The 25,147-nt window shown below is 39.0% G+C and overlaps 1 protein-coding gene across 1 annotated transcript in view; it reads right to left on the bottom strand.

Moving 5' to 3' along the window:
- Positions 1-15,596: 15,596 nt before the first annotated feature.
- Positions 15,597-25,147, bottom strand: part of ryr2b (ryanodine receptor 2b (cardiac)) — a 210,519-nt gene continuing 200,968 nt past the window's right edge. The window contains exons 98-103 of the mRNA XM_060933368.1: positions 24,014-24,148; positions 20,537-20,693; positions 18,498-18,562; positions 18,161-18,261; positions 15,977-16,028; positions 15,597-15,692 (exon numbers count right to left, since the gene is read on the bottom strand). Coding sequence (XP_060789351.1) covers positions 15,597-15,692; positions 15,977-16,028; positions 18,161-18,261; positions 18,498-18,562; positions 20,537-20,693; positions 24,014-24,148 — 606 coding nt within the window. The remainder of the gene's footprint in view (positions 15,693-15,976; positions 16,029-18,160; positions 18,262-18,497; positions 18,563-20,536; positions 20,694-24,013; positions 24,149-25,147) is intronic.

Raw genomic sequence — 25,147 nt, 5'->3', positions numbered from 1 at the left:
GAATTCGCTGGTATAATTCATAATTCATTGTTCCATCAATGATGGCAAGCCGTCCTGGCCCAGATGCAGCAAAACCAGCCCAAACCATGATACTACCACCACCATGTTTCACAGACAGGATAAGGTTCTTATGTTGGAATACAGTGTTTTCCTTTCTCCAAACATAACGCTGCTCATTTAAACCAAAAAGTTCTATTTTGGTCTCATCCGTCCACAAAACATTTTTCCAATAGCCTTCTGGCTTCTCCACATGATCTTTAGCAAACTGCAGATGAGCAGCAATGTTCTTTTTGGAGAGCAGTGGCTTTCTCCTTGCAACCCTGCCATGCACACCATGTAATCCTGCCATGCACACCATTATCGTTCAGTGTTCTCCTGATGGTGGACTCATGAACATTAACATTAGCCAATGTGAGAGAGGCCTTCAGTTGCTTAGAAGTTCCTCTGGGGTCCTTTGTGACCTCGCCGACTATTACACGCCTTGCTCTTGGGGTGGTCTTTGTTGGTCGACCACTCCTGGGGAGGGTAACAATGGTCTTGAATTTCCTCCATTTGTACACAATCTGTCTGACTGTGGATTGGTGGAGTCCAAACTCTTTAGAGATGGTTTTGTAACCTTTTCCAGCCTGATGAGCATCAACAACGCTTTTTCTGAGGTCCTCAGAAATCCCCTTTGTCCGTGCCATGATACACTTCCACAAATGTGTGTTGTGAAGATCAGACTTTGATAGATCGCTATTCTTTAAATAAAACAGGGTGCCCACTCACACCTGATTGTCATCCCATTGATTGAAAACACCTGACTCTAATTTTACCTTCAAATTAACTGCTAACCCTACAGTTTCACATACTTTTGCCACTCACAGATATGTAATATTGGATCATTTTCCTCAATAAATAAATGACCAAGTATAATATTTTTGTCTCATTTGTTTAACTGGGTTCTCTTTATCTACTTTTAGGACTTGTGTGAAAATCTGATGATGTTTTAGGTCATATTTATGCAGAAATATAGAAAATCCTAAAGGGTCCACAAACTTTCAAGCACCACTGTAGATCTCCACCAAGCCACATGTTATCAATGTTGAAATCAAATCACTTGAACCTAAGATAATATTAAAGCTGGCTACCAAATTTCATCCAAATCCATTCACTACTTTTTAAGTTACGGTATGTTGGGAAGAGAAAAAAAAATCCCGGATCATACATATCTGAATTTGGATCAAAATCTAATCAATTGTTCCTTGGCCCATAGTCCACCTTTCCTCCAAATTTCATCCAAATCTGTTCACAATTTTTTTGAGTTACGTTGAGAACAGACAAACAAACAAACGGTGGCGAAAACATAACCTCCTCCAACGCAATTGATTGAGGTAAAAATCACAGCTAGCAATAATAGCTCTTATAATGACTTCCTTGCATCATTTCAGTCTCACGCACTTGTTAGGATTCCTAGTAATTACAGAGTCTTTTATATTATTTGGACACGAGTATTTTACTGGGAAATACACCACTCGCATTTTTCATACGAGCTCCATCCGGGACACGGAGAACCAAAACTGTGACATAAATCTCTATATGTCACTCGTGAGGAAATCGGTTAATTGTTTGGATAAATTTGGGGAGTTTTTGTTTGTGAATGTGTCGATATAATAAAAAGAAAATCACATGTTGGCTTGAAGATATGAAGTTTATCTTCTTGTGTTGAAAAGCTCATATTTTTCATACGAAATACATCATGGATTTGAGTGACATATTGAAATAATATTGGCTGGCATTGAGTGGGATATCAGAGATATTCCATTCAGCTAGCATGATACTGAATGAGTCGAAGACAAGTAGCTGAATGGAATATATCTGATATACCACGAAAAAAAGCCAGACAATATTATTATTATTATACAAACACATTCCTTTCAGGCGTTCAACACGTCTTTCTCTTTCAAAATTCTCTCAAAATCTTCCGTATTTAACGAAGCAAACCTGGTGGACGTGTTTGTTTACAAATTGTCACAGTCACTCGCAAGCATGGAAGTTTTACGTCTCCGACATGTAACATCATGTTGTCTTGACAACCATGCAATACCATATACCATATTCAATGCTCATTTTCTATTGGGTAGAGTGACGTGACACACGTAGGATAAGCGATATGCTAACAATATCGCATGATATCAAACCAAATGAATGAAACCCGCTCGAAGGGAATAGGACATGTTTTTATTCCATCGAAAAAGTGTCCTGTATGTATAACAATTCCCGATATTTCACTTTGATGATGTCACTCCAAGTGTTTTCCCTCTGACTAGACGCACGTTGTCAAAATGGCGAACTGATTGAAAATTTAAATTCTTTTCATTAACTCGTGTATTTTTTTAATATAACAATATTTTTAATATAAAGAACATTTCACAGTGGTGTGAAGATATGTTCACGACTCGAAAATAAACTTCATATCTTCGCACAACCGTATAATATCCTGTATGTACTATGGGTCAATTTAGATCAATTCTATAAAGTATATTAAAAAAAATATATATGATCAGACGTGAGTCTCTATTCTAATTAGTTTGAAACACCTCACTCCTGCTCCAACTTCAGCTTCATAACTGCACCGACTTTCTAACGCTCCATTTCTGTCTTCATTAATCCTCATCCAGGCCCCAGGACCAAACTGGAGATTAATGGAGAGGATTCGAAGCTTTTCCGATGATTTCTGCATAATGTCTGAACTCGAGGCCAAATGAGATGATCATATTTGACTGTTTTCAATGCAGCCAGTTGCTTTGCATACTTCAGATTATTTGCTGCTCGTCTGAAACATGTTCTCATGAAGCGCTTTACTCATTTCTCCTCATGGCCTCGAGAGCTGAATGTTTACCCATTAGCATGTGAATATTTGCTGGTGTGATCAGTCAGCCAAAACGTAATGATGCATGAGATAATTCTGTCTTAGAGCTGACTGGTTGATGAGTCTCATAATTAATTATCATGCGCTGCATTACAGATCAAGAGGAATGGATGCTAATTGCTAATTTCAGGTCTCATTGATGCAAATGTGCATGGTTTTATGGTATGTGAGTGGCACTGGGAGATTTTAATAGTTTTATGATTGATTAATGATGTTAATAACCATAAATAATATGGTGATATTGTATATGTCCACGCCTTATTTACTCTTTTACACCTGTTGCACCATTTTAAGTTTTGTACGTTAGCGAGTCCATGGATTTTGACATCTTAAATGAAACAGTTGTTGATTTTAATGTCATACCAATGTTGTAACCATGAATCAAAGCAATTTTGAAAAAAGAATCTGATTTGTGTGTTAATGTTGTGCTTTTGGCACTAAATTGGTTTACTTGGTAATTGGACAGCTTGGTACGGTAACCTCTCAGTCCATTTGAAATCAAGAATTGCTCGTCTGGTACAGACAGCAATGAAAGTGATAGGGAGGTCTGAAAAGCTGCCTCTGCAGGCCATCTATGAGCAGTCTGTGCTTAGACATGCACAGAGAATTTTGTCTGATGAGTCCCATGTTCTCCACTTTGAATATGAACTTCTACCATCAGGCAAACGCTATAGAGTCCCCTACTGCAGGCTTAACCACTTCAAAAATTCATTTTTGCCAACTTCAGTTAGAGTTTTGAATGCTTCTAAGGCCAAATGTGTTGTGCAGTAGGGCTAAGGATGGTTCATCATGGTGGTTTTTGGTTGTGTATTTATACTCATGGTTCTGTGTGTGGGGGTGCATGTGTTGTATATGTTTTTATGTTTACCTGCAGGTGTGTGTCTGTACATGTCTGTATGTGTATTGATATTTATTAGTGTGTGTCTGTATATGTTGGTATGTGTATTGTTCATTTATTTATTCTCTATGTAATCAGCATTGTAGCAACAATGAAGTCCAAGACGAATTTCCCTTTGGGGACAATAAAGTGCATCTTATCTTATCTTATCTTATCTTATCTTATCTTATCTTATCTTATCTTATCTTATCTTATCTTATTCTCACTGTAGTTTCTTCCGATTATTCTGCCGCTCCTGAATAAGTCAAGTCAACTTTATTGTCAATATGCTATACATGCTCGACATACAGCACAGATGAAATTTCAGTCCTCTCTGACCCACGGTGCAAACAGACAATGCAATAAATAAAAATAGAATAATTGAAAAAAACAAACAAACAATATAAACAGTATAAACACTCTAGATAGGAACTAGACATAGACTAAACACTCAGACAATATAAAAGGTGTAAACACAGTGTAAACACTGGATAAAGGATGAATACAAAAAAGAAATTAAATCAAATAAGATTGTTGATAATAGATGGAGCTGATGGATCAATGGATGGATAAATAAAGCAGTCTATTGCTCTATAAATTATAAATGGATGGATGGACTGCTATATGGATGGCTAAAAAGATTGATGGTGGACAGCTGGACCAATGTATAGACTGCTGGATGGATGGATGGATGGATGGATGGATGGATGGACTGTTATATGGATGGCTAAAAAGATTGATGGTGGACAGCTGGACCAATGTATAGACTGATGGATGGATGGATGGATGGATGGATGGATGGATGGATGGATGGATGGATGGATGGACTGTTATATGGATGGCTAAATAGATTGATGGTGGACAGATGGACCAATGTAGAGACTGCTGTATGGATGGATGGATGGATGGATGGATGGATGGATGGATGGATGGATGGATTACTATAAATGTTGATGAATAGATCAATTGATGAAGGATATATGTTTGGATGGATGGATTGTTGATTGTAGATGGAGCTGATGGATCAATGGATGGATAAATAAAGCAATCTATTGCTCTATAAATTATAAATGGATGGATGGATGGAGGAACTGTTACATGGATGGCTAAATAGATTGATGGGTTGACAGATGAACCAATGTATAGACTGCTGCATGGATGGATGACTATAAAGATTGCTGAATAGATCAATTGAAGAAGGATGGATGGATGGATGGATGGATGGATGGATGGATGGACTATTATATGGATGGCTAAATGGATTGATGGTGGACAGGTGGACCATTGTACAGACTGCTTTATAGATAGATGGATGGATGCATGGATGGATGGATGACTATAAAGGTTGCTGAAGAAAAAGAAGAAACCTTTATTTGTCACATGTACACTCAAGCACAGTGAAATTCCTCCTCTGCATTTAACCCATCTGAAGCAGTGAACACACACACATGCACATAAAAGTGAGCAATGAGCACACACACTTACCCAGAGCAGTGGGCAGCTATGCTACAGTGCCCAGGGAGCAGTTGGGGATTAGCTGCCTTGCTCAAGGGCACTTCAGCCCAAGGCCACTCCCATGTTAACTTAACCGCACATCTTTGGATAGATCTATTGATGGAGGATGGATGGATGTATATATAGATCAGTTAAGAAATAAGTCAATAGATTGCTGAATAGATGAGTGCATGGATGGATGGATCAATATACAGTGTGGATTGCTGAATAGATGAATGGAAAGCTATATGGATGGATGGACAAATGGCTGGATGACTCTATATATGTATATATTGCTGAATAGAAAAACATTGATGGATGGATGGATGGATGGATGGATGGATGGATGGATGGATGGACAGATGGCTCAATATATACATTGCTGAATAGATGGATCAATTAGTATGTAAATTGATAAATGGATGGATGGACACATATGTGACCCCTCACCGAATCCAGGGACACATGTCGGCCGAAACGAATCCGAGATAATCGCAAAAGAAGCATTTTTTTTTCGAAATTTGTGATTTTTGTTTTTTTCCATCATGTGCAAGTTGAGATCTTGAAGAATGCAATCAGTATTTCAGATAATAGATTGTTTTGTTGGAAAAGCATACATTTTTTGTTGCAAATTGTCTCATTTTTGTCAGGACTGTAGCCTGCTGGGGGGTGTGGGTAAATTACCATATGGGCCATTCACATGATGATTTAAGTCTTTTGTTTTTTTTTTCCGCAAATCAGCTGTATGATCCGAGCTGAGCACATGGCTACTTAACTGCATACAGGCATGTAATTTCACTATGGAATGAGTTACTAAACAGAGCACAGAGGAGCTGAAACACTGCGAAGCAAACAGACACACAGTATTTACATCGGAGATAACCATTTCTAGCAAAAAAACTGCAACCTCATTTTCCAGATTGAATGGAATACTTGACTGATCAGATGATACACGGACCGTTCTAGGATTACATTCCATCGGAGGCATTGATGTGTGCAAGGCGACGTTTCTCTTTCTGATGGGGTGAGTTTATTAATCTAAGGCTGTGTGGTTATTTTTGCATGTAACGGAGAGTGTTGTTAAGTTTGGTTAAGCCTAGGTCACAACCGGACGTACGATTTTTTTGGCCGTGTGATTTTTGGCGTTTCCCAAATCGCTGCGTTTTTTTTTTTGTTCACGGAGAAAGACGCGCGTTGGCCGTAAGTTTGTCTTGCAACCTGAAAAAAACGTAAGCGCCCGTAGAGTTTGTTTGACATGACAAAGAACCTCTGCGGCCGGTCTGCAGCTCGAAAATCAGCACATCACACGCGCGCTCTCGTGCTTTTCACACGCGCGCTCTCGTGCTTTTCACACGCGCGCTCTCGTGCGTTTCATGCGCGCGCTCTCCGTGTGTTTCTTGCGTTTTTTGCATGTAGACCGGCCATAGGAGCACATATGGCCGGTTGTGACCGAGGCTTTACATGAAACTAGTGTTGTGTTAGTTGTGTCATCATCGTGCTCTCTTTCTTTCTTACGGTGTGAGTAATTTTTCAACCACAAAATGTTAAAGTATACTTTAGGACTTATTTTTGTACTTCATAATTGTTTTGGGCATACTTTGCATGGAAGGAAAATTGACGTGGTGATCTTTGTTTACATGAAAGTAGCATCGTGCTAGCTAGTAGGGGGTAGAGCTTTCCTTAATGTCATGCAAATGAGCACCATTACGTGCCTGCCCTGCACCCAGAGTAACTGAGATGGAAAACTTTGAGGGCGATTTTCTCCCTTTTCTGTTTTAAGAAGTATACACTTTCAAAAGGCCACACATTCTTCAAATATTGTCAGATCTCCACATGGAAGGCATCATTGGAAAGCTTAGAAACTGTACTTTCTGAATCTGTCAATAACTCAAAATGCCCCCGGGCAGACATGTGTCCCTGGATTCTGTGATCTGCCACATATGGACAGGTGGACAAATGGTTGAATCAATAAAAAGGCTGCTGAATAGACAAATGGATGGATGGATGGATGGATGGATGGATGGAATACTGAAAGGAAGACTTAATAGATTAGAGGACTTTCTAAATGTCTGTATTTATGGTCTGCTGAATGGATGGTTAAATAAACAGATGAATACCTTGCTGGATATATGGATGGATGAGTGTATAAACAGATGGCCCACTTTCTGGATGGATGGATGTATAATATAAATGAAAAGATGCAACAGCTGTAGCACTTGATGCACCCAGTGGGGTTTTACTCTTCACTAGAGGAGATGGAGTGATTTGGAGCACGCAGGTGGTCTCACACCATGCAGCTTAACAATCACACGCTGATAACTTCCCGAACAACCTTCCCTAATAACCTCTCATCCATCAGCCTGCTTTAACGAGAACTTCACACTGTCCTCCTGAACTCTGAGCAAACACGATAAAACAGAGAATAATGAAGACCTGTCGAAAAGAGCAAAAGGAACTCGTTTCCAAAATATCCTAGCCTGCCTGGCTGAGAGACTGAACAGCTGGGTGTGTATAAGGGGGTAAGTAATGATTGAAAGCAGGTATGTGTGATTAGTCACTTGACTGAGTCTTCTGATTGTTCACACGACTGGATGTGAGGTTCATCATGATGGTTGGCTGGGAATCATGGTTAGTGGAGTTCAGCAGACAGGTAGTAGTTTCATGATTAAAGAAAGATGTAAACTCAATCTAATAAACCAGATAAAAGGTTTTGTTTATTTTATTTGCTTGTTAAAAGGTTCCTTTGGTTAATCAAGAGGCTGCTTAAAAGGGTTCGTGGAATTCTTGGAAACATTCTTGGAAAAACTGTTGTAGGATTTTATACTTCAGTGGTGGCTTTCCCAAAAGCCTCTTAATGCTAAGAGCATCTTAACTAGGACAGAGAGTGTTCATTGTGATGCTCGCTCTACCATTTAACGATGATTTTTGTGCTATGATGCTTTTGGGAAACTCACCCCAGATTTGAAGGTTTGTCCCAGGTGAATGAACTTTCTTTCATGTAAGATGATTATTTGGATCATGCTCTTTCCTAAGGGGTTCTACATTAATCTTCTCTTGCAGGTTGTACATGTAGCCAATACAAGTTCCTTCAGAGGGAAAAACTATTTATGTTTAAGGGTTCCCCCAAATGAAGAACTGTTTAGAGTTCTTTTGCCAAGAAGGTTAATTTGGATGACACTCTCAGAATTTAACTGGAAAATGGCTCTTCAAGAGTTCTCCAAATGGGTAAATTCTAGTTTTCTAAAGGATCCCTGCGATGACCTGGCGACTTGTCCAGGGTGTACCCCGCCTCTCGCCCATAGTCAGCTGGGATAGGCTCCAGCTTGCCTGCGACCCTGCACAGGATAAGCGGCTACAGATAATGGATGGATGGATAGTTTTCTAAAGGGGTTTACTTGAATGGAAGATAAAATTTAAATTGGCACCCAGAAGAACAAAAAAAGAAACCCTTCTATGGCTCTAGATGGAGCCTTATTGGTTTTCTAACTAAAAGTGTATAAATGAAAGCTATAGTATGTATCCCATTGCTCTGCCATCCATCTTTGGACACTCTTTTGGTGCTAAATGGAAGCTTTTTGGAGGGGGAGGGGGTTGCATTTACAGTAAGGCTCCCCTTAGAGGAACAATCAAAGTAAGTTTTAAGATTTATTTAAGTAAGAGCTTCATTTTGTTGTATTTCGTACAAAGCCCATAAAAGTCCCCCCAGAGGACTCCCAAAGAGTTGGCCTAGTGGGAGTTCTCCTCGTGGTTGGGTCATACCAAAGACCATCATAAAAATGCTACCTACTGCCATCTGGTGAGGCATGCCGCAATACAGATGTGAGTAGGGAGTCAAACTCTTGCAGTTACCAGAGGGCCAGCTCCCCCACTGGAACCCTAGCAATGTAATAGGTGAAAGCCCGAGGGCTATAAAAATGGAGATTGGTGCCGCCTGATGTGCCTTGATGGCATGGGAAGGACTTAATTTTTTTTTTGAGAGGAACCTATTTCATTTTGTAAGCAATAATGATTGCTAACAATAAGCATTCAGAATATTTTATATAAAATAGCTTGTGAAAGTGTGGAAATATAATAATGTAGGTCAAGACCACCGAAAGTCATGATAAGAGACCAAAGTGTATCGAGACCGAGACAAGACCAGAATCAGACCAGTGTGTGTGAAGGGGGGCGGAGACAGTTGACAGCTGTTAAGAGTAATAAAAATTTCAAATTAGCAATGAGTCACATTATTGGTTGCCTTTGAAGCAGTAAGTTTTACCTCCAATCACAGTAATGATGTTCACAAATAAATCAGACAATGGACAGGCAGTTTAGTGAAATCCTCACAGTTGTGGTCTTGAAATAAAATTCTGAGTCCTCTATGTCTGAGACCAAGACAAGACTGAGACCAATCTCAAGTACTACAACACTAACATTTTGAATAATCAGAACTTTTTTTATACTGTATATATATTGTAGCCAAGTAGTGCTTGGTTCTATACATCTCTTCAGGAATTATACCTGGAACTTTTTTAAAGGGAAATCTTCCATTGCAGGAATCTACAATAATGCTTTGTGTACATAGATATAAAAGCTGAAAAACCCTAAAGGGTACTAGAACATTTTCCCCTTTTCACAGAGAGTGTACGGTACATGCTCCATTGATTAGCTTGCTTGTATAGTGATGGGGCAGCATGGTGGTGTAGTGATTAGCACTGTCACCTCATAACAAGAAGGTTCTGGGTTCGAGCCCTGTGGCCGACGAGGGCCTTTCTGTGTGGGGTTTGCATGTTCTCCCTGTGTCTGCATGGGTTTCCTCCGGGTGCTCCGGTTTCCCCCACAGTCCAAAGACATGCAGGTTAGGTTAACTGGTGACTCTAAATTGACCGTAGGTGTGAATGTGAGTGTGAATGGTTGTTTGTCTCTATTGGCCCTTTTCCACTACCCTTTTTCAGCTCACTTCAGCTCGCTTCAGCTCACTTCAGCCCGACACGGCTCGCGTTTCGACTACCAAAAACCAGCACGACTCGGCTCGCTTCAGCCCTGCTTAGCCCCTAAAACTCGCACCGTTTTGGAGTAGGGCTGAAGCGAGCCAAAGCGAGCTGAGTGAGGCTGGGGGCGTGAGCAGACACTCCCCTGTGCACTGATTGGTGAGGAGGAGTGTCCTCACATGCCCACACATGCCCTGCGAGCGCGCTGGGATCTGTAAACACCGCAAACCCGGAAGGAGAAGAATTACGAGAATTTCTGAAGCCTTATGCGCCTCGCCTCATCTATACGCTCTTGCCAGTATCTGTCCGCGTTGTCGGTGACAACAAGCCACAGCACCAAGACCAGCAACACTAATGACTCCATGTCCTCCATGTTTATTGTTTACTATTCGGGTCGTGAGACTACCGCTTAAAAGCTCACTGATGTCACTGTTTGCACTGCTTAACGACATCACGTGACATCCACCCACTTTCGCTAACTCCACCCAATGTGTCCACCCACTTCCAGCCAGCACGGTTCAGCGCGGTTGTAGTCGAAATGCAACTCCAACAGCCCCGCTCAGCTCGACTCAGCACGGCACGGCTCAGCCCGACTCAGACGCGTTTGTAGTGGAAAAGCGGCATACGTGTCAGCCCTGCGATGACCTGGCGACTTGTCCAGGGTGTACCCTGCCTCTCGCCCATAGTCACTTGGGATAGGCTCCAGCTTGCCCATGACTCTGCACGGTATAAGCGGTTATGGATAATGGATGGATGGATGGAGAATAGTGATGGAATAGTTTAGCTTGTGGAATTAGTCCAGAGATCATGCTGCATATACCTGTAGAAATACAGCTCCTCGAGAGTTCTTTAGATTACATTAGCGGCATTTAGCAGACCAGAGCGATGTACAATGTACCCAGAGCAGCCTGGGGAGCAGTTGGGGGTTAGATGCCTGGCTCAAGGGCACTTCAGCCATTCCTGATGGTCCAGGGAATCAAACCCTTTGGTCACAATGCTGCTTTTCTAATCATTAGGCCACGGCTTCCCCCAGAGATTGAATTATCTTTGACCTTTGATAATTCAGTGTTCTAACTTTCTAAAGGGTTTTACATGAAGAGAACTTGTTTTTGGATTTGACATAAAGCCATTGAGAGAAACAAACTGAAAATGTTCTCGATGTAGCATTTTGGTTTTCTAAAAATGCATGATGTAAGAAACAGTGCCCAGAAAAAACAGGTCTTGTTTGACCTGAGGGCCCCAAGGAGGCTATGGAGTAGCCATTGCTTGGTGTTGATGCACAGCAGGCCAGGAGAACAATGCTAAAGAGAATGGATTACATGCAACTGTAAATCGAAGATCTAACCAGGAGCACCCCAAGGCCACTCCTGAGCCATGTGGGAAGACATGATGATGATGAAAGCTATGTAAATTAACTTTAAGCCTTCAACATTCACCTTTGGATATGAATTCGATTTACTCATGAATTCGTGGAGATGTTGAGTAATTAGATCATACTATGTCTTGTCCTTTTGAGCTATATTTGTCTTCCTTAAGGGGTTCTACCTCAGTTGGAGGTTCTGCAAGGAACCTACAAATGTTCCTGTAGATGTACAAATAAAAAAAAAATCTTAGGGTGCTAGATTTAACTTTTTTTCCCCCAATTTTTCTAAGAATGTAGTGCGTCCTCCATTGGTAACCTGAATGCAAACTAAACACGACACTCCATTAGCTCTGATCCGAACTATCCCAGAATGCATAGCGGATAAACCTGTAGAACCACTAAAACCACAGAGTGACTACGTTACCCAGCCTCCAATGCCTCTGCCATCCATCACTTCATTCTCTCACACACATGGGCAGCTATTACGGACCCTCGTTCATCTTCCTCTGGCCTCCAAACCACATGTAATCCAAACACACAACAAGTGATTATGATTGATGTGATGGAAAAGTTCTATTTCACAGACAGGAAGTGAGAACATGCTGTATTTAGGGGTCTGGATTCAAAGTCGCTGTGGTTTGTCTAGATTAGCAGTGAATCAGATCTGTTTTTTTCTTCTATCCTTACTGAAGGTTAATCATCTTTTTTTTCTATTTAGAACATTTATTCAGGAAATTAGAGACCCTGTGATTATGGTCACTATGGCAAACGAGAAATGAGTGGGTTTCTTTCCCCCAGAAAATGTAACTGTGTCTGTTTCTTCTGTCTGTACATTTCTCTCTCTCTCTCTCTCTCTCTCTCCAGATAACGTTAATCTACTCTGTCCCTTGTCTCGGTGATAATGAGGTTTATATCAACAAAACACACACTCATACACACGCCGGACGCTTCAGTAGTTTAATGGCTCACAGGAATCAGGAGGCCATGCATGATGGTGTGGGCCACCATTTAATTTCACGCTCAGGATATTTCAGAGAAAAAGAGAGCGCAAAAGAGAGCGAGAGAGAGAGAGAGAGAGAGAGAGAGAGAGATACAACCCAGTGGAGGAGATTGAGGTCAAGAACCTTGTCCATAGGTGTGGGTCAAAAAGGATGCAAGGTGGAGTCCTCAAAGACAGCAGGATAGATGAAGAGAGAAAAGAAATAATGGAATGTATAGAAAATAAAGAAAATGACATATGGGTGCGTTTGAAGACAAAAAGACAAGAAGTGAATGCTAAATGGTGTAGGGAGAAAAGCAAGAAAGACAGGAAAAAAGATTTTAAAACACAAGGGACAAGTAGAGAAGCACTTTGACTTGTATTTCATTGCAGGTAGAATGAACCCAAGATATTTCATGGTTTTTTTTTTCCTTCTGTTCAACTTCATTTCATTTGTTAATATACATCCATTCCTGCGTTTCAGGCCTGCAACACATTCCAAAAAAAGTTGGGACAGGGAAAGATTAAGGCTTGTAATGAGGTGAAACAATTAAATAATGATGTGATTTGAAACAGGTGATCTTAACAGGCCTAGTCTTTTAGGAGCAAAGATGGGCCGAGGATCTCCAGTTTGTCAATAAATGCATGAGAAAATTATTGATATGTTTCTCAAAGAAATATGGGAAGGGATTTGAATATTTCACCCTCTACGGTGCATAAGATCATTAAACGATTCAAGGAATCTGGAGAAATCTCAGTGCATAAAGGGCAAAGGGCTCAGGCCTAATCTGAACACCCGTCATCTCCAATCCCTCAGAAGGCACTGCATCAAGAACCGTCATTCATCTATAGCTGATAGAACTACATGGGCTTGGGATTACTTTGACAAACCTTTGTCAAGCTACAGTACAGAGTTACATCCACAAACACCAGTTAAAACTTTACTGTGCAAAAAAGGAAGCCTTATGTTAATGATGTCCAGAAGCGCCATCGACTTCTCTGGGCTCGGAGGCATCTGGGATGGACCAGCACACAGTGAAAACGTGTATTGTGGTCACACAAATCAGTATTCCAGGTCTTTTTTTTTTATTTTGGGGGGAAAAATAAGATTTTTTAGAATGTTGAGTAAATGCAAAGTTCCTAATTTCATCATCATCAGCAGCCAATCAGAAACCCTGACATAAACAGGAAACCCTTCATCCATGATCAAGATGCGACTAAATCTGTAAAAATTGTGCTTTATAATAAATGATGACTCGATTCTTCATCTCTTGTTGAAGATTCTTGTTCTGTTATGCAATGTTATGGAATATACTTGGTAAGAAAAGATCGTATGGAATCAATTTTGTGCCAAAATGTTCATACAATACTTTTGAAATATCAAACAAAAACGACAAATCAAAATACAAAAAAAGAAAAAAGTCAATTTTTTTAGACTGGCAAACAAATTATTCGTGTAATCGTGCAAAATATCAGTCTATTACTCTTCAGAAACCTTTTATTTTTGTTCCGCGTCTTTCTCAGTTTTGTTTGACGTAATTTTTTCTCGTTTGCGCTCCCTGACTTTTTGCTTGCAGTTTTGGCACAAACTTGACGTGTGGGTGGGCTGTCCAGGAATGCATTCCCATTGCGTAACTTGTGTTTGACTGACAGCTACGCTCAGCCATTCCCTACTCGGATTTTGGCGGACTGTTTGACGAGTGACCGATCCATTGACGGCAAACAAGGATCGAGTGGACTTCAGTGACGACTATGATATTGAATTAATTAAACAAAGTGTAAATTCAATATCATAGTCGCCACTGAAGTCCACTCGATCCTTGTTTACCGTCAATGGATCGGTCACTCGTCAAACAGTCCGCCAAAATCCGAGTAGGAAATGGCCGCAACAGCCTCCGAGGGAATCGCTGAGCGTAGCTGTCAGTCAAACACAAGTTAGCCAATGGGAATGCATTCCTGGACAGCCCACCCACACGTGAAGTTTGTGCCAAAACTGCAAGCAAAAAGTCAGGGAGCGCAAACGAGAAAGCTGGAATCGCAACCAAAATAAATTACGTCAAACAAAACTGAGAAAGACGCGGAACAAAAATAAAAGGTTTCTGAAGAGTAATAGACTGATATTTTGCACGATTACACGAATAATTTGTTTGCCAGTCTAAAAAAATTGACTTTTTTCTTTTTTTGTATTTTGATTTGTCGTTTTTGTTTGATATTTCAAAAGTATTGTATGAACATTTTGGCACAAAATTGATTCCATAAGATCGGACCATCAAACCCTTTGTAGATCATCTCAGAACGTTTAGTTATGAGTTTTTAATGATTATCCAAAACAAGTCCAGAGATTGTGAGACGTAAATCTAGTATGCTAAATTATTTTGGGATTTCCCAAATGATTTTCTAATATAGTGGCTCGAAGGCCTGTGTGTGTGTGTGTGTGTGTGTGTGTGTGTGTGTGTGTGTGTGTGTGTGTGTGTGTAAAACTAGAGCTCACATTAAACCTCATTTTAATGATGGAATGTAATTTTGTGATTTTATTCAAATCATATCTCATGAAAAGGTACAAGCACTAACCTCGCCCTTCTTCATAACCAATCAAAAGCTTCTGTTTGAGTCTCATGCAACTTCTGACAAAAGATTGAGTGTGTGTGTGTGTGTGTGTGTGTGTGTGTGTGTGTGTGTGTGTGTGTGTGTGAGAGAGAGAGAGAGAGAGAGAGAGAGAGTGTGAGAGTGGGAGTGAGAGAGACAAGAAAGGACAAAAATACTGAAAAATCACAATCCTTTCCAAGTTCTTATACGTTCACTTTTGTTGAACTGTTTTCAGTATCACCGAGAACAAGACAAAAATGACGGTAAAGCACAACGCAAACCCACTATTCCTCAGCAGAATCAGTGTCCAAAATATGCAGCATGCTATATCTGCCTGTTGCATGGAAAAAGACATGCTATTTCCACTTCAGAGAACAGGAACACATTAATAAGAAGAGTCCTTAACGCCAGAATATTTAACCGAGCTGATCCTCGTACTGTTTTCGGAAACAGTCTCCGACTGGGAAAAACTCCCAGCAGCGTTCCTGGTACATCTTCCACACATAGGACTCCTGTTCAGAAATAAGAGGAACAGACAGGAAGCCACATTTTACACTTACGGTACATTCCACAGCAGCATGGACATAGGGAGATGAATGAAATTATTACTCTAGTAATAATCCCTGGGATTTCGACCCCATCTGAACCCATCACTCAGTGTTTTAAAGACTTATTGAAAATAATGCATTTGCTATGTGATATGAAGTGTACCCTTTCTGGAAATAAAATGCTGACTGACAGACATATTTACAGCTTGAACAATTGCATCTTTCAAACAGACATAAGCTTTAATTACCTGCCCCGTGTGTTCTGTCACATCTTTATTGATAAGGTACTGCACAAAGAACCTGCAGGCAAAAATGAACACAAGTGGGTCTTGGCTGTGGGCTGTTTCTCATTTGGTACTCAGTTATTCAGCAGAGATATGAAACTCTAGGTTGAGAAAAGTCACTATAAATTAAACATTTATTAAATATGGTATAAAATACTACAAGTAACTGTTTATAATGAGTTCCTTGAATTGCTGCATATACCGGTATTTAATGCTAGTACCACTGCTAGTGCTAATACTACTACTAGTAATAACACCACTACCAATTAAATTACTACTAATTATATTACCACCACAACTAATTAACATAATAATTATAAAACTAATTATACTACTACTTACTAAGAAGTGCACTAATAATTATATTCCTCCTCCTACTACTACAATAATAATAATAATAATAATAATAATAATAATAATAATAAGCATTGTACTAATAATTATACTACCACAATAATAATTTATAAGAATTGTACTAATAATTATACCATTACTAATATAATAATAATAATAAGAAGAAGAAGAAGAAGAAGAAGAAGAAGAATAGGACTATTACTATTATTATTACTACTACTACTACTACAACTACTAAATAATAATAATAATAATAATAATAATAATAATAATAATAATGTTCTAAGAATTATACTAATTATACTATTACTACTACAATTTAAAATAATAATAATAATAATAATAGGACTACATAATAATAATAATAATAATAATAATAATAATAATAATAATGATGTTCTAAGAATTGTACTAATTATACTTTTACTACTACTACAATAATAATAATAATAATAATAATAATAATAATAATAATAATAATAATAGGACTACTACTAAGAATTGTACTACTAATTATACTGCTCCTACTACTACGAGTACTACTTCTACTACTAGTCATTATAAGCCTACTACTAAGTACTACTAATTCAAACGTGAATAGCATCTGAAGAGAAAAGCATCAACCTGATCTTTGATGATTTTTGTGACCGTACGATGTCCGTGTGTACAACGAATGATGTCCGTGTACCACCACAGGGAACCTGATTGTAAGTGCAAGGCAACGTCTCTCAAACACTTGACCACTGGACAACACAACTTGTATCTTTAGTTCCATACCGTAAGATAGATAGGTTTTTATCCAGTGCATATTTTTAATTTGCTTTTTAAAAAATAATGTGAGATTATTTACTAACTATTTATTTACTATGGAAAATATTCATGACAGTTTCATATAAAACTCATTAAAACAGTTTTATTAGTCCACTAGCTTGTTGGACAGTTGACAGTTTATGTTATGTAAGGGCGATAGACAGATGTAAGTGCAGGAAGAGTTTTACTGAAAACACACTAGCAAATCCAACAGATCCAAAACGCAGACAAAGGCAGAGTCGAAAAACAGGCAGTGGTGGAGCGAGGCACAGACAGGATATCAGAGGGAACACAATACTTACAGTCCAAACACACAAGCAGGGTCAAAACCAGAAAAGCGATACAAAATACAAGGCTTGGTAACGTCAGATGCAGGGTACAGAGTGTATACTTGACAAAATCCGTGTTACTGGGAGTCCTTATACTCTGTGCGCTGTGATTGCCCTCTAATCAGGAACAGGTGCATGGGCACTAGTCCTAATGGTGCTGCACGTGCACCAGTGCATGTAGACGTGACAGATGTAACCAGACAGTGGTTTGACATATTGAGTTTGACATTGGATGGTAACTATACAATGCGGTGTCTGAGAAAGGAATAAATATGTATCGTAACTACGATGCATATCTCATTATTGTTCTCATGGTCACAAGACAATGCAGTGATTTATTGAGGTGAAATACACGACATGACACAATTCAATGGTTAATTCATGGTGCTATAATATTATTAATCTATTCAAGTTGACTTTGTGCCATTGCAGATATTTTGCTCATAAACTCATCAGGAGCCCTGCTTTCAGTCAGTGACTATATATATATATATATATATATATATATATATATATATATATATATATATATATATATAAACGATAATACTTATAACACTACAACTACTAATTCTACTGCTACTTAAAACAGTATATGACTACTATTTAATTTTATACATTATTATTATTATTATTATTATTATTATTATCTTACAAGTAGTTGGCCAGGTTGTGTTCATGTAGTGTGTGAGACTCAAAGCCATGAGGGACGGCATCAAAATATTCACTCCCAATGCTGCAGATAAAACACTTCGTCTGCAGGAAGACAAGAAACAAAATAACTTTGTGATGTAAACGTTTTCCAAAAGTCACACTAAAGCAGTTATTGTAGCCAACATTTTCCATCCTAAGTTGTTTTAGCTTGATTTCAAGAGTCATATATTTACATATCATAGAGATGTTCACTCATATTAAACATTTTCACTCATATGAAACGTCTTCCTCCTCACATAAACTCTGAACGTTTCACCATGAGCTGGTTGTATTCTCACCTCCATGTCCTCTTTCACTTGCTCCTGTTGGTCTCTCAGCTCTCCAAATGCATCAATGATCAGACCTGCCACAAGGTTACACCAGAAAAAACACTGAGCATGCAGTATGGTGGAACACAGTTTCAAAACACTTTACACAGAAGGATGATGTTTGTATTTTAACTGTTATATTGACTGTAATGTTATGGATTAAACAGAAAAGTCAGGAAACAAAAAATACAACACATTTGTTAAAAACTAGTGTTTTTACTTAAATTTAAGTTTCAGAAATCTGACTCCAGGACAAAAATAGCCTTATTGCCACATTTATAAGATGAAAACTTGCTTTTATTACTTTGTGAGTTCTTGTCCTTAGTCAACAATCGCACAATTCCATTTTCGCCTGGAAATCTTATTAAAAACCTATTTATTCATTCATTGATCTATTTATCCATTTATCTATTGATTATTAGCATGTGCTGGACATGTATTCATGTAGTCTGGTCATGCTAGATTGAATAATGTGATTAATTTGTATTTTTATTCCTTCCACCAACTTTGATGGATGAGGTTACTGTATGTTTTTGCATCCGTTTGTTTGATTTTTCCCAACGTAACTCAAAAAGTAGTGAACAGATTGGGATGAAATTTGGAGGAAAGGTGAACCATAATCAAAGGAACAATTGATTAGTGTTTGATCCAAATCTGGATATGGATATAGATCCAGGATCCAAATATGTATGCGGATCCAGGATTTTTTGTCTCTTCCCAATGTAACTCAAAAAGTTGTGAATGGATTTTGATATAATTCGGAGGAAAGGTGAGCCATGGGCCAAGGAACATTTGATTAGATTTTGATCCAAATCCAGATATGTATGTAGATCCAGGATCCAGATATGTATGTGGATCCAGGATTTTTTTGCCTGTTCTCAACGTAACTCAAAAAGCAATGAACAGATTTTGATGAAATTTGGAGGAAAGGTGAGCCATGGGCCAAGGAACAATCGATTAGATTTTGATCCAAATCCAGATATGTATGTGGATCCAGGATTCAGATGTGTATATGGAGCCAGGATTTTTTTGTCTTTTCTCAACGGAACTCAAAAAGTAATTAACAGATTTTGATGAAATTTGGAAGAAAGGTGAGCCATGGGCCAAGAAATAAGTGTTTAGATTTTGATCCAAATCCAGATATGTATGTAGATCCAAGATCCAGATATGTATGCAGATCCAGGACTTTTTTGTCTGTTCTCAACTTAATCAAAAAGTAATGAACAGGTTTTGATGAAATTTGGAGGAAAGGTGAGCCATGGGCCAAGGAACAAGTGTTTAGATTTTGATCCAAATGCAGATATGTATGTTGATCCAGGATCCAAATATGTATGTGGATCCAGATTTTTTTTTTTTGTCTGTCCCCAACGTAACTCAAAAAGAAGTGAATGAATTTGGTGGACAGCTTTGATATTATCCTAACTTCAAGTGATTTGACTTTGATGTTGATAATATGTGTCTAGGCAGAGGTATACACTCTATCGAGTGCTCTTCTAGTTTGTATTTGTAGCTGCTCCATGAGTTTTTCACTTTATCCAGTGCCAGCCTCCTATTGGCGGATTTTAGATGAGCATCATAGCAGCACTAGCACTGTGCTTTTATTTAATAATTTCTCACACTGCCAGGACTTTTGGCGTCATCTGTCTTTGTTTTCACAATGATGGTACGGCATATTATGCGTTGTAAACCTGACAATCTTAACTCAAAGAATGAAAATTATTTTACGATGTGCAATTTTTGTCTGTAGAGTACAGAGTATACCAGCTTTACCATGCTGAATGAGTTCAGGATAATGGAGGCAGCCATCTTGGCATCACGCTGTTAAATATGAAGATATTTGCAGCAATGAATCACACCTTATCTGCAATACTGGATTGACTTTAAGTGCTTGAAAGTCTAAAAACGCACAAAAGTGTTTTGTTTGCGGGCAGACTCAGATTTTAGAACACAACCATTCGCCATGGAAGTGGTACTCGGAACCAGCTGTGGCGCTGTTTCTCTGTTCTCACCCTGAATGATGGCCAGGAGGATGACGATGACAAAGAAAAAGAACGTGATGTCGAAAATGACGCGGTAGAACTCTGACTCGTCTCCCGCCGGGTCTTCAATCTCATCGCCGATCCCCCCACCAGCACGCACACCCACGTACATGTGGAACATGTAACACTGAACACACACACACACATACACCAAACATGGCATGATTATAATGTGCTCTGTTGGGAAGCCCACCATAATCCTGCACCCTTTCCTTTGACATTTCATGAGAGCCAGAAGAGCTTAGTGTATTCTTCTGAGCATTATTCTTCTGAGCATTATTACAGAAGATTTCTCAGTTTCTTTATATTTAGGAAACTCCAGATGGTACAGAGATCAATAGCCAGTTATTCTCGTTCAACTTTAATCATAAGTAAAGTAAATATGCTCCTAAACCATCCACTTTGGGTAGTTAGTATAATTTACAGTTTATTAATCTACATTTAGCAGGTTGTGAGCTAAATTTCAGGAATCTAGATTTAGAGCTTAATTAATCTTTCCTAGAGAACATACTGGAGTATGTTAACTGTGCAATCAACTTCTCTGAGTATACCTGGATCCTCGATTTTAGCACACATTTTTAAATTTATTCATTCTTTAATCTTCAGTAAAAGCTGTATCCTGAATAGGGTTGCCTTGGATCCAGAGCTTTACAGAGTTTTAGGACAATCTGCTAAAAAAAAGTTAATGCTGGCTAAAACAGAAAAGTGTCAGCGTGAACTTTTTGAGCAGTTTGGACTACTGTAGCTCTTCTGTGGGATGTGATGGGATTGGACCATATGGGCTAGCCTTCATGCCCCGTGCGAATCAATGAGCCTTCAATACCCATGACCCTGTCGCTGGTTCACCGGTTCCTTGGACCACTTTTGGTAGGTACTAACCACTGCATACTGGGAACACCCTACAAGATGTGCCATTTTGGAGATGCTCAGTCAGACCCAGTCAAATTCGCTCAGATCCTTACGCTTGCCCATTTTTCCTGCTTCCAACACATCAACTTCAAGAACTAACTGTTCTCTTGCTGCCTAATATATCCCACCCCTTGACAGGTGCCAACATTATCAGGGTCTGCCATGTTGTACCAAAAAGCAGCTAAACTGCGGCCTAAAGTTGGTGAGGAGGTGACAGCTAGCTACACTACCGTTCAAAAGTTTGGGGTCACTTCGAAATTTCCTTATTTTTGAAAGAAAAGCACTGTTCTTTTCAATGAAGATCACTTTAAACTAATCAGAAATCCACTCTATACATTGCTAATGTGGTAAATGACTATTCTAGCTGCAAATGTCTGGTTTTTGGTGCAATATCTCCATAGGTGTATAGAGGCCCATTTCCAGCAACTCTCACTCCAGTGTTCTAATGGTACAATGTGTTTGCTCATTGCCTCAGAAGGCTAATGGATGATTAGAAAACCCTTGTACAATCATGTCAGCACAGCTGAAAACAGTTGAGCTCTTTAGAGAAGCTATAAAACTGACTTTCCTTTGAGCAGATTGAGTTTCTGGAGCATCACATTTGTGGGGTCGATTAAATGCTCAAAATGGCCAGAAAAATGTCTTGACTATATTTTCTATTCATTTTACAACTTATGGTGGTAAATAAAAGTGTGACTTTTCGTGGAAAACACAACATTGTCTGGGTGACCCCAAACTTTTGAACGGTAGTGTAGATTTATAAACAACAAAGTTCTGAAATAAATGCAAATCATCAAACAGAACGTGATACTTACAGTTTATTAACAATATTTACAAATTACACCTACTGTACGCTTGGTGCTGATATGTTTAATTTTGAGATGTAGGTGTAGGTATTCAGGCAACTTACAAGGTTCCGCCCCTTTGACAGTTTGGCCAGTTATCATAAAGAGAATCTGTGCATCCAGGTGGAATTAACAAAAAGCACGTTCTACACAAAACATTGAGATGTTTGTGAGGTTTTTTGCTCAAAATTAAGTGTTAAAGGGATCATCCAGCGGATTTATTCTCAAACTTATTTAAAGTAAAAGTAGTCTCAGATTTAAAAAAAAAAATCTTACATTTCCGGAGACCAAATAGTTTTTGAGAAAAGTGAATTTGCTTTAAAATTTCAGATGGGCTTCCTGCGGTGGTGACGTATGCGATGACGTCAGGTAATGGTCACTTGGAGCAACTCGGCTGTTTATATTCTCTGTTTACATTGTAGTTTTGCTACTTTCACAAGTATTTTTTTACCAAATGTATTAGCTTTTAAATAAGTATGCCTGATTGTGTAGCATATAAATGGCACAATGATGCTAAAAAGAAAGCACAAGCTGGAACTAGACTGCATTTCCACAGAGAAAATACAAAGTGTGCTTGATCAGTTGGAACAGAGGGTCACCGACAGAAACTGGATCCGGCACGAGACCTCGTGCTGCAGAATCTTTTTTACATGATCTACAGAAAGTGTGTGGCAAAGTGTGTGTAGTGTGTGTGTGGCTGTGTGCTCTAAAATCTCTGTTTTAAAATCATGTTACACACTCTCTGTTAATTGACCCAGCACCAGCTGTAGATGTAGATCATGCAAAAAAAAAAAAAGATTTTATTGTGTGAAGTGTCATGTCGCGCTGCGAGTTGAGCCACTTTAAACCGAGATTTTAGAGCATGCAGCCACAGACTACACACACTTTCTGTAGATCATGTAAAAAAGATTCTGCAGTGCAAGGTCTAGAGTCTGATCCAGTTTCTGTCAATGACACTTTGCCACAGCTGATCAAGTACACTTTGCATTTTCTCTGTGGAAATGCAGTCTAGTTCCAGTTTGTGCTTTCTTTTTAACATCATTGTAGTATTTATATGCTACACAATGAGACATACTTATTTAAAAACTGATAAATTCAGTAAAAAAAATGCTTGCAAAATTCGCAAAGCTACGATGTAAACAGAGAAAATAAACAGCCAAGTTGCTCCAAGTGACTGCTACCTGATATTATCGCATACATCACCACCGCAGGAAGCCCATCTGACATTTTAAAGAAAATTTATTTTTCCTCGAACACTATTTGGTCTCCAAAAATGAAAGTTTGATTTTTGAAATCTGCGACTACTTTTACTTAAAATAAGTCTGAGAATAAATTCGCTGGAGGATCCCGTTAAAAGCTTGCTGTTGTCCAATGAGCATGAAGCTTTCGTTCCATAAAAATACTGACGAAACATCTAATAAACACGAATAGAAGCACAGGCTTCAAAAGCGATGTATTAGCGCTGGATCAGGGGCATCAAAGGAGATTTTCATGCAGCTTGCACTGTTCACTGGAAGAGCTGAATGGAAGAATTGTGAGATATTTTAGTATTTGATTCGCTAAAATATCGAATTGTAACAAGACTGATGAATAATACAGACATTTTGGAAAACATTGCATTGCATCAGTGACCCTGGGCTTCCTGTGTGTGGAGTCGTAAACCAATCATTTGTGGTGTGTGTGTGTTTTTTACCGTCAGCATGTCATCACATTTCATATCCAGAGGTTGGCCATCTTCAGTTTTATTGTAAAACTTGCGGAAGAAGTTGAAGGCCACAACGGTGTAGAGATACACAACCACCGCTAACAATCCCACAGTCAGAACCAACTACAACACACACACACACACACACACCAATTTATTGATAGCATTCAAAAATAATAAGCGTGAAACTCAACTTGGTTTAATATACACGAGAGCGGCGGCTACAATTATCGACACCTTAACAATCTTTTGGCTGTTGCAAAAGTAGAAAAGACTTTCAATACGTAAATTATGCATGAATAATTACTCAAACTTCCACTGGGGAAAAAAAAAAGAGTTGATTCCCAATTACTTAGTGTATCAGATCATGTGACACCGTTCCACAATTATCAACACCTTTGTTCACAGTTATCGACACCATTCCATAATTATCGACATCCAAATGAGATTTTTTTTTTCCTTGAATGGAATAGAAAAATCTGAATATTTCAAGCATGTAATTTTTTTTCATACGTTAGGAATCTAATTCTGCTCTCATTCTATTTATTGTGGAGGAAGCCACTGCTCTCCAAAAAGAACATTGCTGCTCGTCTGCAGTTTGCTAAAGATCATGTGGACAAGCCAGAAGGCTTTCTCCTTGCAACCCTGTCATGTACACCATTGTTGTTCAGTGTTCTCCTGATGGTGGACTCATGAACATTAACATTAGCCAATGTGAGAGAGGCCTTCAGTTGCTCAGAAGTTACACTGGGGTCCCTTGTGACCTCGCCGACTATTCCACACCTTGCTCTTGGAGTGATCCTTGTTGGTCGACCACTCCTGGGGAGGGTAACAATGGTCTTGAATGTCTTCCATTTGTACACAATCTGTCTGACTGTGGATTGGTGGAGTCCAAACTCTTTAGAGATGGTTTTGTAACCTTTTTCAGCCTGATGAGCATCAACAACGCTTTTTCTGAGGTCCTCAGAAATCTCCTTTGTTCGTGCCATGATACACTTCTACAAACATGTGTTGTGAAGATCAGACTTTGATAGATCCCTGTTCTTTAAATAAAACAGGGTGCCCACTCACACCTGATTGTCATCCCATTGATTGGAAACACCTGACTCTAATTTCACCTTC

The sequence above is a fragment of the Neoarius graeffei genome, chromosome 11, assembly GCF_027579695.1.
Source record: "Neoarius graeffei isolate fNeoGra1 chromosome 11, fNeoGra1.pri, whole genome shotgun sequence".
Taxonomy (NCBI): domain Eukaryota; kingdom Metazoa; phylum Chordata; class Actinopteri; order Siluriformes; family Ariidae; genus Neoarius; species Neoarius graeffei.
Note: the sequence above shows the minus strand (reverse complement) of the source record. Positions and strands in the feature narration are given on the sequence as shown.